The sequence below is a fragment of the Phoxinus phoxinus genome (genome assembly GCF_949152265.1).
Source record: "Phoxinus phoxinus genome assembly, chromosome: 2".
NCBI lineage: Eukaryota > Metazoa > Chordata > Actinopteri > Cypriniformes > Leuciscidae > Phoxinus > Phoxinus phoxinus.
Genome location: NC_136877.1, coordinates 13,072,346 through 13,090,317, shown reverse-complemented (window position 1 = coordinate 13,090,317; position 17,972 = coordinate 13,072,346). Strand labels below are relative to the sequence as shown.

The following is a 17,972-nucleotide window of genomic DNA, read 5'->3' as shown; positions in this document are numbered from 1 at the left end:
ATATTCATTCACACACAGACACGCGCGAGCTGTAGTGAACAAACGCATGCATATGTGCCGTTCATTCATTCAAACACAGAAACGCGATTCGTCTTTTGCGGTTTACAGACACCATTTCATATCGCGATTAGAACAAAGCACTTACTGATGATCTGCAGCTGGATCCGTTGGTAGGCTTCTCCAGCACGTTTGAGGTAAAATTTCCAGGATTATCACGATATTAGCCTATTATTCCTCACAGCGAGTGTGTTGTCCAGCTGTTGTGGGCGTTGACTGGTTTGCATGTGTTGCTCCAGATAATCTGTGTTTGAATAGTGCGTGCTCACCATGGGCGTGTCACATTAGCGGAGTAATGGCTGATCTCTCTCTCTTTTTATATAGATTACATAAACAGAGAATATTTATTTAGTTTTGAATTAGATAATTTAAAACTACACACTTAAATGATTATAGAGATATATAGCTCATGTCTGAGTGAATAGTATTCGCTGAGTTTTGTTTGAGTTTTGAGACGTGCTTCAGAAAAAAAGTTCACGGAGAGGCAGAAAGCACTCCCTGTATATTTTCTTTATTTTACAAAAGCACAATGTTTTATTTCGATTGTAAGTGGACACATAAAAAAGTAGACATTTAACAGCTTATTTTTTCATATTTCTTAAGTCTGTATGACCAAAACTGACAGAGTATTTTAGGTCTATTTTGCTGTCCTCAGAGGGTTAAGAACGTTGTTTTCTTGGTTAAAGTGAACATTAAAGGAACATTCCATTCAATATTTTTTTTTCTGTTGTTATGAAAAAATTATTTCTGATTTTTTGAATTTTTTTAACGTTCAAAACATAATTTTTTCTTGATTTATGTGAACGTTAACTTCACACGCTGGATTTCAAAGTAACAGTACCAAAAACTGTGTTGACATTTTTCCAGAGAATAATTTTTCTAATCCTATGGCCAAGCGCCTCTGACACGCGACCCAATCAAGTGACTTGGCGCCATAGCACGTCAGAGCGGGCCTAAATGGGCGTGGGCTAAGCCTATAAAGAGAGCCTATTTTGGCCAAAATAACAGGTTTAAATCGACTAAAGCAGTGGTTCTCAACTCCAGTCCTCGGGACCTGCTGCTCTGCACATTTTGTATGTCTCTCATATCTGACATACTCAGTTCAGTTCATGGAGAGTCTCTCCTAACGAGCTGATGATGTGATTCAGGTGTGTTTAATAAGGGAGACATACAAATTGTGCAGAGCAGTGGGCACCATTGGGCCAAGGGCTCGATTTTGCATCCTCGCCCGGATCTCTGGTCCCTACATGTGTGGGCCATAAACGGGTACCCGCTAACCTCCCACAGGGAGTGTTAGACACGATCGAGCAGGCTAGGGCCCCGTCTACTAGACGGCTCTACGCTTCCAAATGGTCTGTGTTTTCTGGTTGGTGTTCAGACCAAGGTCTGTCACCCCTTCAGTGCGGGGAAACAGAGATTCTCTCCTTCCTGCAGGAGCTATTGGATAAGGGTAGAACCCCATCCACGCTCAAAGTCTATGTGGCAGCCATATCAGCGTTCGTTAATCCAACACAAGTGAACACTGGGCAGAAACGACCTGGTGGTCCGTTTCCTTAGAGGAGCCAGGAGGTTAAATCCTCCAAGGCCTCCTTCAGTCCCCGTTTGGGACCTTTCTACGGTGTTGAGCGCTATGAAAGGGGCCCCTTTCGAGCCTATTCATTCAGTTGACATGAAGCACCTGTCTTTCAAGACCGTGTTTCTTTTGGCTCTTGCTTCAGTGAAGCGTGTGGGGGATTTGCAAGCACTCTCAGTCAGAGCGTCTTGTATGGAGTTCGGGCCCAACGACTCTGTAGTCGTGTTGAAACCGAAGCATGGGTACGTACCTAAGTCCCTCAACACACCGTTCAGGGCTCAGGTCATCTCCCTGTCGGCTCTGCCGGCCTCTGAGGACGGAAATAGCTCCCTTTGCCCGGTCAGGGCATTAAGAGATTATGTGTCCCGCTCCGCTGTTTTTCGACAGACGGAGCAGCTCTTCGTTTCATTCAGTGGGCGTTCTAAGGGGCGAGCCGCGACGAAACATAGTCTGTCTCGATGGGTAGTGGACGCCATTGCGCTGGCCTATGCATCTAGAGGTTTGGAATGCCCTCTGGGCATCAGAGCACATTCTACGAGAGGCATGGCCTCTTCGTGGGCTTGGTATAGCGGGATCTCGTTACAAGATATATGTATGGCGGCAGGCTGGGCCTCCCCGTCTACATTTATAAGGTTCTATAACCTAGAGGTTCCTGCGTTGCAGGCTAAACTGCTCTCGGTCTAGAAGACTATGTATGGTGTTCCTGCCCCGTGCTGCGGCCCAGGTCACTCCAATGTTTTAAGCATCACTCACTGACAATGTGTCCCATGAGCATGCTATGACCCCTCATATATATCTATTATTTACATATATATGTTATTATGCCCTTAGGGGCGCTATTATAAAGGGATGATGCTAATTCTAGCCGCTCTCCCTATACATTCTTGGTGTAGGCGCTTGTATGCCAGGGCGCGCGCGCCCTCGGGTGTCTGTGTCGGTCCAAGAGCACGCACGGCGTGTTACAGGGGTTCCCGTAGCGTCTTTCGACGCAGTAGGAGAGAACTCTACGTGAGAGAACGTACTCGGTTACTAACGTAACCTCGGTTCTCTCTAGGAGAGGGAACGAGTACTGCGTCTCAGGCCATGCGTGCCCACGCTGCGTCGCTTCAGTGACGAAAATCAGAATGGAAGACAGCTATGCTCGTATTTATAGGCCTAGACCACGCCCGTTTCGGCGGGAGGTGACGCAGAGGGCGCGAAGCGTCCTCATTGGTCAAGCGTCACTGGCCTCGCATAGGCTGTGCTTTTCTGGCGGAGCAGCCAATGGGCGCGCGATTTGCTCCGCCTAAGGTTGTATGCTACAGAAAAGCGTTTTACATATTTTACAAAATTAAGGATTAATTTTTAGGCTTCAATCTCGAAAAAGAAATCTTTCCCGTAGCGTCTTTCGACGCAGTACTCGTTCCCTCTCCTAGAGAGAACCGAGGTTACGTTAGTAACCGAGTACGTTTTCAACGAAAGTTGTTTGAGATTAACCGACTGTAGCAGTTCGAACGGAAGACCCTTCCCATGCTGGTACAGTAGGAAGATCCTTCCTCATTGGCACTGGCCAGGGAGCAATGTCCATCATTTACGCCAGCTTTGGAAACCACACCTGGGTTTTCCAGAGGGGGGCTACTAGAAGCACTGTGCATCCGCTCTCCTTGATCCATCTGTTGACTTGAGGGATCATAGAGACTGGCGGGAACGCACATAGAGGGCGTCTGGGCCAGGAATGAGAGTTGTTTTCCCTGTTCTTCGAAAAGAACATTGCACAAGGAGTGTTTTCCGAGGCGAAGAGGTCGACCTCTGCCTTGCCGAATACACTCCATGTATTCTCCATGTACATTCGGGGTTGAGAGACCACTCGCCTGGGGAGTGTTGTTTCTCGATACCATCTCCACACCCATATTTTGGACTCCCGGGACATGAGCAGCTCTCAGAGAGCGCAAGTTGGCATGCGACCACAGGGAGGATATTTCTGGCCATGACAGGCCACCCTGGTGATTTATATAGGACACCATTGACATGTTGTTCATGGGAACTAATACGTTGTGTCCCCTGAGGTCTGGCAGAAATACATTCAGGGCCAACCAATCTGCTCTCATTTCTAGGCAGTTGATATTTAAGCTCTTGTAAGAGACAGGCTTGCCCTCGTACAGTGCTCCCCAACCCAGGTTGGAGGCGTCTGTGAAAATTACTTTCCTCCTGGAGGCCACACCCACAATTAGCTGGCACAAGGGCTGGCACACAACGCTTTAGCCAGTGCTGAAGGAGGCGCATATGCAGTAATCCTAGCTGGAGTACTGATGATGCAGCGGCCATGAGATTGAGAAGCTTCTGAAATTTCCTGAGGGGCACACGCGCACCAACCCTGAAGAAGATTCTATCGACCCTTTTGCTAGCAGATTTTGCAGTTCGGTGCAAAGCACGTGAGCCATATTGATTCTCACCGAGGCCTAGACGACTGCCTGAAAACACGGGGGTCTGCGAGCGAATTGGAGCGAGTAGCCTCGCTTTATAATGTTCAAAACCCAGTTCGACACTTCGGGGATGGCTTGGCAGGCCTGGGCCCTTATGACTAGGGATTGAATATACATTGGTGCTTGGCCCCCTAGCATAGTGTGTTGTGTTACTGTGTTGTGTTTTGTGCTATGTTTTGTGCACATTTTCTCTTTGGGGCTGTGACAGGCCCGACAGAGATAGAGTGACAACTGAGGGAGGGCAGCCTAGTGAAGGGTTACCCGGGTGTTGTTTGTTTGAAATATACTAATTTTGTGCTTCATTTGGGTCACTGTGAAAATAGGGTTTGTTTGTAGGGGCGTGCGCAACGGGCTCCTTGACTACAGTGTGAAAATCTCCAGCCACCTGAGCTGAACAGGGAGCTGTGAAATCTAGATGAGCTCTTTTCAAGTGCCGTCCGGCTAGAGCGAGACTCAGACCCTTTCGCTTTCCTCTTGTAGCTAGGAGGGCTTCGGCAGCTCAGGGTCCAAACCGATGCGGGGTCGGTGGCCCTGGGTAGAGCTTAGCTGATCTCGAGCGATGACAGGTATCAGCCGCAGGGCGGGGCTGAGAGACCGAGGTGCTGGTTTCGCTGGCAGAGGAGGCGGCATGCTCTTGTGGCGGCTCGAGGAAGAGCTGTAGCGCTTAGGCAGGAAGTGTTTCATAGCTTGTGAAGACTTCTGTGCCTCTGTGAATCTCTTAGAAAACCGTTTCACAGCCGGGCCGAAGAGACCGGTGCTGGAGATAGGTGAGTCGAGGAAAGCCATCTTATTCACCTCCTTGTTGTCCGTGAGGTTCAGCCAGAGGTGGCGCTCGAGCACGACGAGGTTAGCCATACATCTGCCGATCGCTTGTTGCCGTTTGTAGACTTTGTAGCGCGCAGCGCTAGGTCTGTGGCGCTGCACAGGTCACGGAACGCCTCAGGGTTCGGGCCAGACTCGTCCATTGTCTGGAGAAGCTTGGCCTGAAACACCTGTAACCGAAACACCAGCCTGGCCGAAAGCAGAGAAGACGAGTCCAGCGAGGGCTGAAGTGTTTCGGCAGGGCTTTGAGGGGTGTACCGCTCTAGATCTCCAGCCAGCAGCAGTGGGCGGGCATAGATGTGCGGCAACTGTTTCCTCGAGCGGTGGTAGCTTCTTATAACCCTTTTCGCTGCGCCATCAACAGAGGAGAGCGTAGCGGAAGTGGAAGTGCTCATGCGTGCTGAGTATGGTGCGCACCATGAGTTCATCGTGGACCTCAGGGAAGAAAGGCGCTGGCTTGTGACGAGGGGCCTGCTGGCGGTCTGGCAAAAACCATCCATCCAGCCGGCTCCTCAGGCGAGGCCCATTCGAGATCGAGGCCTGAAACGGCCGCAGTGAGGATGCACAGCCTCTCGGCGTCCGTATTAGTTCAACCAGAAAGACTCGGGAGAATAAATACTGGGACAATTAACATTTATTAAGAGCTCAGCAAGCAATCAAGTTCTTTGGCGTAGGCCCCGTCCTTAGCTTGCAATCCTTGGGTTTGGACTCTGCATATCCTGCCTGAAGACGAAGGCAGGGGCGCAGCCGACCCCCTGCGAAGTAAAGGAAGGGGCCATCTGGTTCAGGTGGTGGTCGGGTGGATGGAGGAGAAAGACATCTTGGTGTTATGTGGAGGATGGAAGGAAGGACCCGTCTTGGTGGTGTTGGGGAGGATGAAGGGAAGGTCCCATCTTGGAGGTGGAGGTGAATGGAGCGACAGCATCTGTGAACTTAGACGTGTGTAAGTACCAACCTTTTATACCAAAAGTATTAGGATATGATTGGATAGATGAGAAGGTAATAAGTTACGTAACAATTGAGTCTTCCCGGCAGAACTAACGCTAGAGCTTCATTTCTAGTAGGGGCTCTCTTTATATACTTAGGCGCATTTAGGCGCACTCTGACGTGCTATGGCGCCAAGTCACTTGATTGGGTCGCGCATCAGAGGCATTAGGCCATAGGATGTGCAGTTTTCCGCAGCACAGTCAATCGGCGAGCTAGACTCTCTGCTGTGTTCATTGTGCAGCTGCACTGTGTTTTATTTATTAGCTTCAATATGTCTCGAGGAAAGGAGTTTTCCCACTGTGTATTAGCTACGCAATACGAAGTGACCGTTCTCGAAAGGGAAACTGGATGTTTTGAACGTTTTCATAACATTTCCAAAATGATAGAATTGAATGTTCCTCTAACGTTCACATAAACCAAGAATAAAACGTTCCTAATACTTTAAAAAAAATGAAAATATAAAAAATAACGGTTTCATTACGTTTAACAATTTTTAGAATCCTCTAGCGTTCACATATACCAGGAAAAAAAGTTCTTAAAAAATGGATGTTTTGAACGTTCAGAAAACATTTAGAAATAAAGTTTTCATAACATTTCCAAAATGAAAGAATTTAATTTTAAATTTTAATTTAGAATTGAATGTTCCTCTAACGTTCACATAAACCAAGAATAAAACGTTCCTAATACTTAAAAAAATGAATATATAAAAAAATAACGGTTCAGATAACATTTATAAATAACGTTTTCATAACATTTCCAAAATGAAAGAATTTAATTTTCCTCTAACTTAACATTAACAAAGAAAAATACTTTCATAATCCTTGAAAAAATAATCCAACGTTTTGAACGTTCAGAATACTGGGAATGTTGTTCTCAGAACGTTTTCTCTCAACGTTATGAGAACACTAGTCAAGTACAAATAACATCACAAGGACACTTCATGAACGTTGTTATCAAACGTTTTTTTCACTCAACATTATGAGAACATTAGTCAAGTACCAAAAAAAACATCACAAGGACATTCCATGAATATTGTTAAAAGCGTTTTCACTCAACATTATGAGAAGATCAGTCAAGTACAATCAACATTATGAGAAGATCAGTCAAGTACAAATGAAGAGTTCGGTTGCAAAACGCGATAAACGCCATTTTTTGACATTTGGATTTTATTATTGGAAATCACTGTTCAGATGTACCTTAATATATGTGTGAATTGCTGCCATTAATAAGATTTAAAAATTTACATTTTAAAGGACAAGTTCGGTATTTTACACTTAAAGCCCTGTTTACAGACCGTATCTGATGAAATAGAACGGTTAAGATTAAAATTTGGACACATGCTCCTGTCCCGAGAATTTTAGGTTTATTTAGCTTTTGTGGACCTATTTTGCCAAACGCGTCACACCCAGATTCTTCCGTTGAGAGCTTGAATAATAGACACCAGTTGGTGGCGATAATGCACCTTTGCCAATTGCAAGCAAACCGCTGGCATTTCATTGAATACACAGAAGAAGCAGAAGAAGAAGCGGCGGAGGAATATCGTACCTCACACAGCACATTCAATACAAGTCAATGGAGGTGGACAAACACTACGATAAAACCTGTTGGAAAGCATCTTTTTCAGCGATTTTTTTTGGGATCATATCAGTGAACACCCCTGACCACTCGGTGAGTTTCACGTCTTTGTAAACGAAAGTTTAATGTGTTTTAGGAAGGAATCTGCCAGTGCACATAGACAACCATTGTGGGGGTGGTGGGGGGGGGGGGAAGCTAAATAAACCTAAAATTCTCGGGACAGGAGCATGTGTCCAAAGTTTAATCTTAAAGGGTTAGATCAGGATTTTAGACATGAATCTCTATAGCTTCCCCATAAGCAGTGTTGTGCATTGACCATGACTTACCCCCGACAGCGTCCTGTGAGCCGAGCTCCGGTCCAGTTTTGGTCAAGATGAAATTAGTCCGGCAAGTTTGCTGGGGTCACGGCAATAAAGCTTTTTTCTTCTCAAATCAATATGTGTTCAAAAGAGTGATATATTTAAAGCACAAAACCGCTGTCTATGGAGAGGTCAGACGTAATGGCTTAGCACTATTTTCTTCCCCGTCATATCACTGCGCGCTGCCGCTACCCTACAGCCAGCTGCGAGCCGCGCACGTGTAACTTTGTTTACAACTCGTAAAGAGAAGGATAAAATGTCAGACTACAGCAGCGACGATGACAACATTGACTTCGACACACAGCCAAAAGGTTATCTTTACGAACCTGAATACACAGATGACGAGTTACGCCAGATGGAGTTAGAAAGGACAGAAAGAGAGAGGATGGACAGAGAAGTCGAACAAGTTGAAGCTGGAGCCACAGCTGCTGCAGTGAGACATCGAGTGGCCGACAAATGGTGGTGTACTTGTTTTAAGTGTGAACCAATGCAGACAGAAGTGGAGTCCTACTGCTGCCACGAATGGGATCTCATCATGCCACAGATCCAAGACCTTTCTATTGATGAGGACGCCAGCGTACCAGCTTCGGTCTGCATCACAAATCACAAGGACTTTCCTGCAATCCTGAATGCTGGTGTCTTGCAGACCTTTTTCCACATTCCGAAAATTAACTGGAAGAAGCGTCCCAGGCCAGCAGGACCCAACGGTCAGTTGTCCTCAGAGTAAGTACTTTTTTATAGTATTTTACAGTCTTATAATGTACAAATTTCAAATGACTAATTAGGGCTTACTGTATGCATTAGTATGAGTGCAGGTAATAGGCAACTACTTATTTTGTACAATCCCAAAGTGTACTAATATATATATATATATATATATATATAATATATATATATATATATATATATATATATATATATATACATACACACATACATACAGTATATATGCATCTGCCATTGACATTTATGTTGATCATAAATGTTGATGCTATGTCCTTACAAAAAGCTCTGTCATTGTTATATCAAGTATGTTTATGTTGTGTTTACTATTTCAGACAATACAGGCTGGTTGCCTATCGCATCGTGATGGAATGGGCCATGAAAGGAGAGAAGCTCGGCCCAGGCAACAGGAAAGTTCTTCCCTCCTGTGTAGTGGATCTAATCAGAAAAACATACCCATCACCAAATGGACAATATGCAGGGTTCAAAGAATCAGAGGACGCACTGCAATTGTTTTAGACGTGCAATACACAAAAATACTATCAGCAACATTTTGTTACATTTACCTTTATATGGAAAATAATTATAAAAAATAATTTGTTTACAAAATAAATAATTCTGTACTGCTCAATAAAACTATGTTCACTAAGAGATAGATGTGATATTTATTATAACTCTTACTGTTATACAAAGGTTGAAGGTAAGGTTATGTTAGCTTATAAAGCACATTTATTACAACATAAGTTTACCAAAAGATGCTATACAGTACTTCAAAATTATTATTAATAAATACAAAAATGAAAGTGTAATGGAGTAAAATATATACAAGAAGCAATATGGCCTGGTAAGAGACTGGCCAAGGCTTCTTCAGTCTCAGACATCCTCCGTATTTTTTTGGAGAAAACGTGATGCATGTTGGGCAACCAAGTCGTCCTTGTTTGGCTTTGGAGTAGGAGCAATGTTGGTTGGTATGCTGACTGGAGGATGGATGTGGAACGCTGGATCTCCAAGCCTGACACTCTTGTCAATTCGCCGTTGAATGACTTGTTGCACCAATTCTTTCCGGAAATCCTGAGATGTTGACTCATACAGCTTCCTTACAACCCACTGCTTTGATTGCTTGGAGTAAATAACATTGTACTTTTCTTTTCCTGTGAATGAGGAGAGGGAGGGGACACAAGAATCATGAGGATAGTACATCACGGTACATGCTATGAAATTGAATAAACTGAATTGTTTGGCCTGTGACTTGAGGAATGATGAGACAAATAAAAAGCTGGAATTTTAAAATACAAAGAAAACATAGTAAGATGGAAGATATCCATCTCAAAATGTCAATTCTCAGTAAAAACAGCTCTACATATTTTCTGTTTTCCTAATATTGGTTTTATCACTTGAAGTGTTATCACTTGGTGGTTGGACAGGGAGAGTATAATATATACTAGTATTGTTTTCTCTGAATGCTCAAAACTCCCAAATTTGTACAATTACTGATTTATCCAGTGAATGTATGGCATGACAAATAGTATATGTCTGTGTCCTTCATACTTACCAGACTGAGTACGGTCCTGCTGGCGGTCAACATTGAGGTTGTGGTCAATGACACTCAGTTGAAGCCTTGCCTGCATACTGACATATGTGAAGTGGCGCCTCTTCTCTGCGTACTTCAGCATAGAGCTGTGGAACACTTCAAGGTTCCCTGAAGTAAAAAAACAAGGATTTACACATTTTCAACGTTACATGTCTTCAAAACATCCTACAATTATTAGTATGATCGCCATTTCATTTTTTATATTTTTTGGTAAAACATAGTTTTACTTTCATAGCTGTAAGATGTTGATTTCTCAAAGGACAAGTGAACAATTCAATAACTTGTGTTGCCCTTAGAAGTGTTTATGGCTATTAGTTTTAATTATGCAAACTTACCGGTATGCTTGAATAAAGTCAACTGACTGAAGACCCTCAAGAGATGTTTATCTAGTATGACAGCCTTGAGAGCATTCCAGGCAGCAGACCCCTTCTTCAACCATTTCTTTCTTATTTGTTGGTCATTGCTGAGGTCGTCATGGTAACACCTGTACTCCTGCCCATTTTCTTCCCATCGGTGAACACCACACACATGATACAGGATAGAGGTCCACCGGCGTCTCAACTCCTTTTTGAGGACATTTAGAAACCGCTTAGCAAATTTCACAAATTAAATCTTTGCCACAAAGTATGCTCATTGTGTAACAAAAATCATTTACATAATCATCAATAAATAAGGACCAGACCCATTGCAAGAAATTACAATACCCGTAGAACAAACGCGGACTAAACCTGGTCTCAACCAGGACTGAACCTGGACTAAACCAGTACTAAACCAGGACTAAACCTGGTCTGAATCTATTTTATGTGGTAGTGCATTTTATTCATCACCGAAGAACCATGGATATGACCACGGTTCAAAGCCTCAAAGTGTTTGGTTCAAACGTTTCCCTTTTTCTTGAGGCTTCATTTTGCCCATCACTAGTTATGTATAACCAAACAATTCCAAGAGCTTCACCTTCTCATCACCACCACAAGAACTGCATGACCACCAGAAGTGATTGCCCAGAGACTTGATCCAAGGCTGCAGATCCTGGTTTTCCTTATTCCTTGCTGCTGCAGTAGCTTTCTTCTTTACACCTATAATGCACAAAGATAAAAATGAAAAATCATAACGTGAACCATAATTTTGCTAAATATCAGAACATGAAAGTAAACTCCGAATTATACAACAACTTCACTGCTTTCATTTTCCATATGCAAAAGCTCAACCATGATGATTACTATAATAAAACACAGTATATAGTAAGCAATGCCACCTTTAGCAACATGCCATGGGTCAAACTGATGTCTGAGCTCCGGATAAGACTCCCTCATGATCTTCCGTATTGATGGAGCCCGGTCAGTCGTAACAACATCTACACTAACTCCAGAGTCCAGCAGACGATCCAGACCCCTCCGGAAACCAACAGACTCCATTGCTGGTGAACTCGTAGTCTCAGATACCTAAATTGTTCATTGAAGAAAAGAAGTGCGGGGAGGCTTATAAAAGTAGAACATAGGGATCAGGGACACTCAGTAAAAGGACAATACTGGATATATTTTACCTGAATTAGGTCTGACATAATTATCTTCTTTGTTGCATCATCCATGAAGCTGTAACAGGTGTACTTGGCACTGTAGCCTGGGGAGTCAGATCTGCAGATGACAAGTAAGGAAGTTACTTGTGGGCTGAAGGCAATCGTGATTTGACTGAATTATAATATAAGACATAATATTGTAACAGTAATGAGCACATATACTGTATGATATTTAACGGAAATATTTACCTTGCATCACCACAAATATCTGTGTGTCCACCATGAGACGCTGCTTCCTGGAGTTCGGCGATATTTTTTTCTTGCATGTCAGTGTAGGCTTTGTGAATTACAGGTATCATATAAGTGGACTGTAGTGAGTAGTACGATGTCTTCTTTGGAAGCTGTAAATTCAGAAGATCGGCCCACTCTGCAATTTCATTTTGTGTTGTTCCAGTGAAAATAATGGCTGCTGAGGACACTAGGTTATTCTCAGGGATTCCACGGACATCTGGACATGACTGCCACACTCCTGTATGGTGATTGAGACAAGTCCATTCTATTTTGATCTTTGATCCACAGCTGGTGATTTTCTTGTCAGTAATGGATACACCACATGTGTGACAAGTTGAAAACAGTCCCATAAGGGCCGACTCGTTCACAATCCACTTCCTCTCAGACCAATCACCTCTCCTTTCTGCTCCCACAATACTCACGTCTGAGGAAGATGATCTTGTGGATGTACATTCACTAAGAAATGTGCAGTCATCCCCTACACAAGGTGCCTCTATGGAACTCATGCTTGTCTCCAGTGTCTCAGATGCAACTGTTGAGCTCGGGTTCCTTGACTAAATGAGGAAAAAGAAAAACAGTGAAGTGTTAGTCAAAGTAAAGTGGCTGACTGACAGCATTTATAAGGACCTCATTTAGGATATGCAATAAGGCTCATCTTCAAGATTTAACTTTATGTAATTGTTCGATTTTTTTAAGTGTATGTAAAATAAAATTATATTTTTTTGCTAACCTTTGACTGTTCACAGGTGGGAGGTAGGGCCAAGTATGTACCAGATATTGATGGCTTTGTTTTTGGAACGGTTTCTGGTGGGCTGGTGAGAACCATCTTCAAGTGTTCATGGTCAAATCTGCACTTCAGAGGGGTTGACTGAGGGAGTCCAGAGAATGCGTGGTCCACTTCGTCAGGGATTGAATCAGTACTGCACCCAGACTGGGCTGCTGCAGCCATCACAACAGGAGTGCATGCCTTTGAAAATATATATTTTTTTTTATTGTAAATATCAATAATTTCAATCATGTTTTACAAGCCCAGTAAAAGTTACAGTATATCAACATTTTACTATCTACAAATAGTAACAGTAACAAAAAGTTTTCTTTAAAATTATTTCACTAAAACTACAACGTTTAAAGGGTAAAAAAAAACTGCATCCACTTTGCAGTCTTTCTAACAAGAATATTCTCCCATAAAGCATACGTTTCTTGATCTTCATGTACGTTTTATGGACTAATTTCAAACTTACACTGAGCACCCTGCATACAGCTGACTTTATTGACTGTAATCCTGGATTGCAAAGACAACATTATGGACATGGTCGACGTAATTGCTGATGATAGTAATAATATTCTACATAATGTTAGTAATAATATTGTACATAATGTTCTGTTTTATAGAGGCGTAACTGGAAATACCACATTGAGCTATTTGCTGCACACAACGTTACTTGTTGTTCGTGTATAGCCTGTTTTCTTGATAACATCGAGGCAAAACTTTATTACCCTTCGGTCTATTGAAAATAATCGGGCCAAGCAGGCTTGACGCCGTTGTCCTGTGTACTTACCCAGGGTGCTGGGACAGCAGTACTCTTCAAAACATGTTGCTTCCTCTGTCCTGGGACGGAAGAAACATAGTCGTCGTCGCTGAAGTGTGCACTGCAAACGCGAAGCTTCTTTATCTTCGCCAGTTTGGTGTTCACATTGAAGCCCAGAGCAATGAGCCAAAGTCGCCTCAGAGCAACATCTGCCACAGGAAATCTTTGAAATGTGTGAGGAGAAAGCGCCATATCTTTGTTTTTACAGTCCGGATAGTCACAAGTCCGCACCATTTTGTACAAAGCTTGTACAAACTGATCGCTCTTGGTGAGTAGCTATGTTAGCTCGTTCGTGTAGCTGTTCTGAGCACGTAAACACTGCTGTAAACACTGCCGAACAACTGAAAAAGTGGTGTGCGCCTGCGCAGCTCGCAGCTGGCTGTAGGGTAGCGGCAGCGCGCAGTGATATGACGGGGAAGAAAATAGTGCTAAGCCATTACGAGGTCTGACCTCTCCATAGACAGCGGTTTTGTGCTTTAAATATATCACTCTTTTGAACACATATTGATTTGAGAAGAAAAAAGCTTTATTGCCGTGACCCCAGCAAACTTGCCGGACTAATTTCATCTTGACCAAAACTGGACCGGAGCTCGGCTCACAGGACGCTGTCGGGGGTAAGTCATGGTCAATGCACCACACTGCTTATGGGGAAGCTATAGAGATTCATGTCTAAAATCCTGATCTAACCCTTTAACCGTTCTATTTCATCAGATACGATCTGTAAACAGGGCTTTAAGTGTAAAATACCGAACTTGTCCTTTAAGCCTACTACAAAATGTATTTTTTCACAAAACGCGATATCCGCCAGCCCAGTTTCTTTACAAAGTGCGATATAACGGTTAGGCTATAGAACGTTCAGGATGCTGCGCGAGCTCAGGATGTCACGCGAGGAGAGAGTAACCGCCGGTAAAGTTCTCCGAGTTTGCTCAGTGATTTAAGATAATATCAAAACAAAAAAACATATATTTTAAAAGAGGATTCAATAGGCTAACTAAAAAACGTTTACCATTTAATTGTTTATACCTACTGCATGCGAGCTGTCAGTCACGTAGGCTACGTCACTGATCAACAGCTGTATGTCAGTCAGAGAATCAAAGCTTCACGTTAGCTTTCTAGCTTTTTCAGTCAAGCTAACGTTATGAATTTCGATGACGGATTGGAGCCGGTCATTCCAGCTGCTGTTGGGAGAAATAGGAAGGCATCTAAAGAGAATCATCAAAGGGAGAAGACCAAACGGGCAAGGCATTCAGGGGAGGGAATTCATCCAAAGATTAATTGTGGTCATCGTGCGACTGCGAGTAATGTTGATCTGTGTCATGCCGACAAACTGTCAGATGAAGATGTAGCCTTCAACTTCACAAAAATGTATAAAAACGCTACAAAAGTGGACCAGGATAAAATACTCCTGCGTCTGTCAACAATAAACAAATGCAGCAGGGAACGAGTCTCCGCTGATGTCAAGAAGAAAGCCAGGGAGGTTACAGTGAAATACTGCCTTTTGTCCTGCGCACCTCCCCATCACAAGATACCTGTCTGCAAGGCTACATTTCTAAGTGTCCTTGGTAAGTTTATTTTTTAAATAATTTCTTACATGTAGCTGAGTAGCCTATCTGAAGATTTATTTATGCGGTTTCACCTATTATTTATAGCCTAAAACCTCACGTTAATTCTTGTTGTTGTTGATTTATTATAAGGGATCATAGAGGGCACAGGTTGTTATGGAGAAAAATAAACGGTTTTGTTTTTTCACAACAGCCAATAAACTCTATAAGCTATTATTATTATTATTACTACAGTGAAATAATTAATTAAATATGACGAGGCGAGGCTAGCTTGTGTCGCGGACTCGGTGCAACAGAGACAAGAACTGTGACACCGCGGCTTACATCATAACATCATACAGGTTTGGTTTTCAGCAGCGGTGTGGAAACTCTTCCACTCTTTCTGTAATAAGTTACAAGTCGTTTATCACTAACTTAATCTTACTTATCTAAATTGTAACTAATCACAAATAGTCCGAAGCTGTTTAAGGATGGTTGAAACGATAAACATCCTGCAGTTTGTTTGCTCTGACAGCTCAGCTAGCCAGGCAGCGCAACGGTGCTTTTTTTAATGCCCACTGTCCCTATGTGAAGCACAAGCACACAGACGTCCATACGTTATTATCCGACCTTTTCATTCAGGGACTGCCCTGGATTACTGGCACACGCCATGGTCACATTATGTTTATTATAGCATTATGTTTTTGAATATTATTGCAGGGGTGGAACCAGAAATGTTGATGAGAAGATGGAGAACAGGCAGGCAGTAATTCAGCATGTGTCCTCATTCATGTGCAAGGCCAGCCACTACGCTCGTCGTGGTGCACCAAGACGGAAGTTCCTCCCAAGTGACATGTCAGTAACCAAAATGCACCAGCTGTTCCAGGAGCAGAACCACAGGGACATCAGCTACTCCCTGTATTACAATGTTTTCTGCACCTCATTCAACTTGGGATTTGGGCATCCAGCAAAGGACTGCTGTGCCACCTGTATGAGCTCAAGACTCCGGATGAAAGATCCTCACGTTACTGAGGAAGAGAGGAAGGCAGAGATCGTGTCTGTCATGCTCCACCGACGCAGAGCCCGGGTGTTCTACACATTGCTAAATGCAGTGGAGGACACAGTTACTGTCTGCTTTGACATGATGCAGAACCTCTCTCTGCCCAAGTCTCCCATTGGCCAGACCTACTACTCTAGGCAGCTTTACATGTATGTGTTTGGTGTTGTGGTCCACCATGGAGTCAAGTCAAGTCATCTTTATTTATATAGCGCTTTTTACAATACAGATTGTATCAAAGCAGCTTCACAGTGATAACATGAAAATACAAAAAAATAATTTCATCATCGTCCACCTTTAAGGCAGATCTATAATATTGTTGAATATTAAATGTCCCCAACTAAGCAAGCCAGAAGGTAAGGCAACAGCGGCAAGGAACCAAAACTCCATCAGGTGACAGAAGGGAGAAAAAAACCTTGGGAGAACCCAGGCTCAGTCGGGGGCCAGTTCAGCGGCGTCGTCGTCGTGTCCTGGCGCTGGTCCTTCATCAGATCTGGATACGGCCTGGTTCCGGTGGACAGCAGTAAACCTCGGGATAGACAGAGAGACTAATATTAGCGTAGACGCCATCCTTCTTATGATGTACCAAGTACATCAGGATTACGGGAAGTGTTCCCGGTCCCGGCTGTTCTAAACTATGCAGCCTAATTATAAGTCTATAATGTGTTATGTGTATGCTAGGCCGAAGAGATGTGTTTTTAGTCTAGATTTGAACTGACAGAGTGTGTCTGCTTCCCGGACAATGGTAGGAAGACTGTTCCAAAGTTTTGGTGCTAAGTAGGAAAAGGATCTACCGCCAGCAGTCGATTTTGATATTCTAGGTATTATTAACTGGCCGGAATTTTGAGATCGCAGTAGACGTGAAGGACTATAATGCGTTAAGAGCTCGCTCAAGTACTGCGGAGCTAAACCATTTAGTGCTTTGTAAGTGATCAGCAATATTTTAAAATTTATACGATGTTTAATAGGCAGCCAATGCAGTGTTGACAGAACAGGGCTAATATGGTCATACTTCCTGGTTCTAGTAAGAACTCGAGCTGCTGCGTTTTGAACTAGCTGTAGTTTGTTTATTAAGTGTGCAGGGCAACCACCCAGTAGAGCATTACAATAATCTAGCCTTGAGGTCATAAACGCATGAACTAATTGTTCTGCATTATTCATTGAGAGCATATGACGTAATTTAGATATATTTTTAAGATGGAAGAAAGCGGTTTTACAGATACTAGACACATGACTTTCAAATGAAAGATTGGTATCAAAGAGCACACCCAGGTTCCTAACCGACGACGAAGACTTAACAGAGCAGCCATCAAGTGTTAGACAGTACTCTAGGTTATTACGTGTGGAAGTTTTTTGTCCAATAATTAGAATCTCAGTTTTTTCTGAATTTAGTAGTAGGAAATTACTAGTCATCCAATTTTTTATATCAACTATGCATTCCGTTAATTTTGTGAATTGGTAGGTTTCGTTAGGTTTTGAAGAAATATAGAGCTGAGTATCGTCGGCATAACAGTGAAAGCTAATTCCATGTTTCCTAATGATATCTCCTAATGGTAGCATATACAGAGTGAACAGCAGCGGTCCTAGTACTGAGCCTTGTGGTACGCCATACTGAACTTGTGATTGATAAGACATCTCTTCATTTACTGCTACAAACTGATAACGGTCAGATAAGTATGATTTAAACCATGCTAGTGCAATTCCACTAATGCCAACATAATGTTCGAGTCTATTTAAAAGGATGTTGTGGTCAGTGGTGTCAAATGCAGCACTAAGATCCAGTAATACTAATAGAGAGATACAACCACGATCGGATGATAAGAGCAAAT

At 43.1% G+C, this 17,972-nt stretch overlaps 2 protein-coding genes across 2 annotated transcripts; one reads left to right on the top strand and one right to left on the bottom strand.

The window, feature by feature from the left end:
• The first annotated feature begins 8,237 nt into the window (after positions 1-8,237).
• Positions 8,238-9,099, top strand: LOC306992423 (uncharacterized protein). The gene is made up of 2 exons (XM_079601289.1): positions 8,238-8,558; positions 8,894-9,099. The coding sequence occupies exons 1-2, from the start codon at positions 8,323-8,325 to the stop codon at positions 9,075-9,077; spliced, it is 420 nt and encodes a 139-aa protein (XP_079457415.1). The 5' UTR covers positions 8,238-8,322; the 3' UTR covers positions 9,078-9,099.
• A 14-nt stretch (positions 9,100-9,113) lies between these two features.
• Positions 9,114-13,925, bottom strand: LOC306992421 (uncharacterized protein). Its single transcript, XM_079601279.1, has 9 exons — positions 13,516-13,925; positions 12,687-12,923; positions 11,915-12,510; positions 11,693-11,783; positions 11,405-11,591; positions 11,104-11,225; positions 10,485-10,713; positions 10,111-10,257; positions 9,114-9,709 (listed from the first exon to the last, which is right to left on the bottom strand). Exons 1-9 carry the CDS (start codon positions 13,777-13,779, stop codon positions 9,432-9,434), a joined length of 2,151 nt encoding a protein of 716 aa, XP_079457405.1. The 5' UTR covers positions 13,780-13,925; the 3' UTR covers positions 9,114-9,431.
• Positions 13,926-17,972: the final 4,047 nt, after the last annotated feature.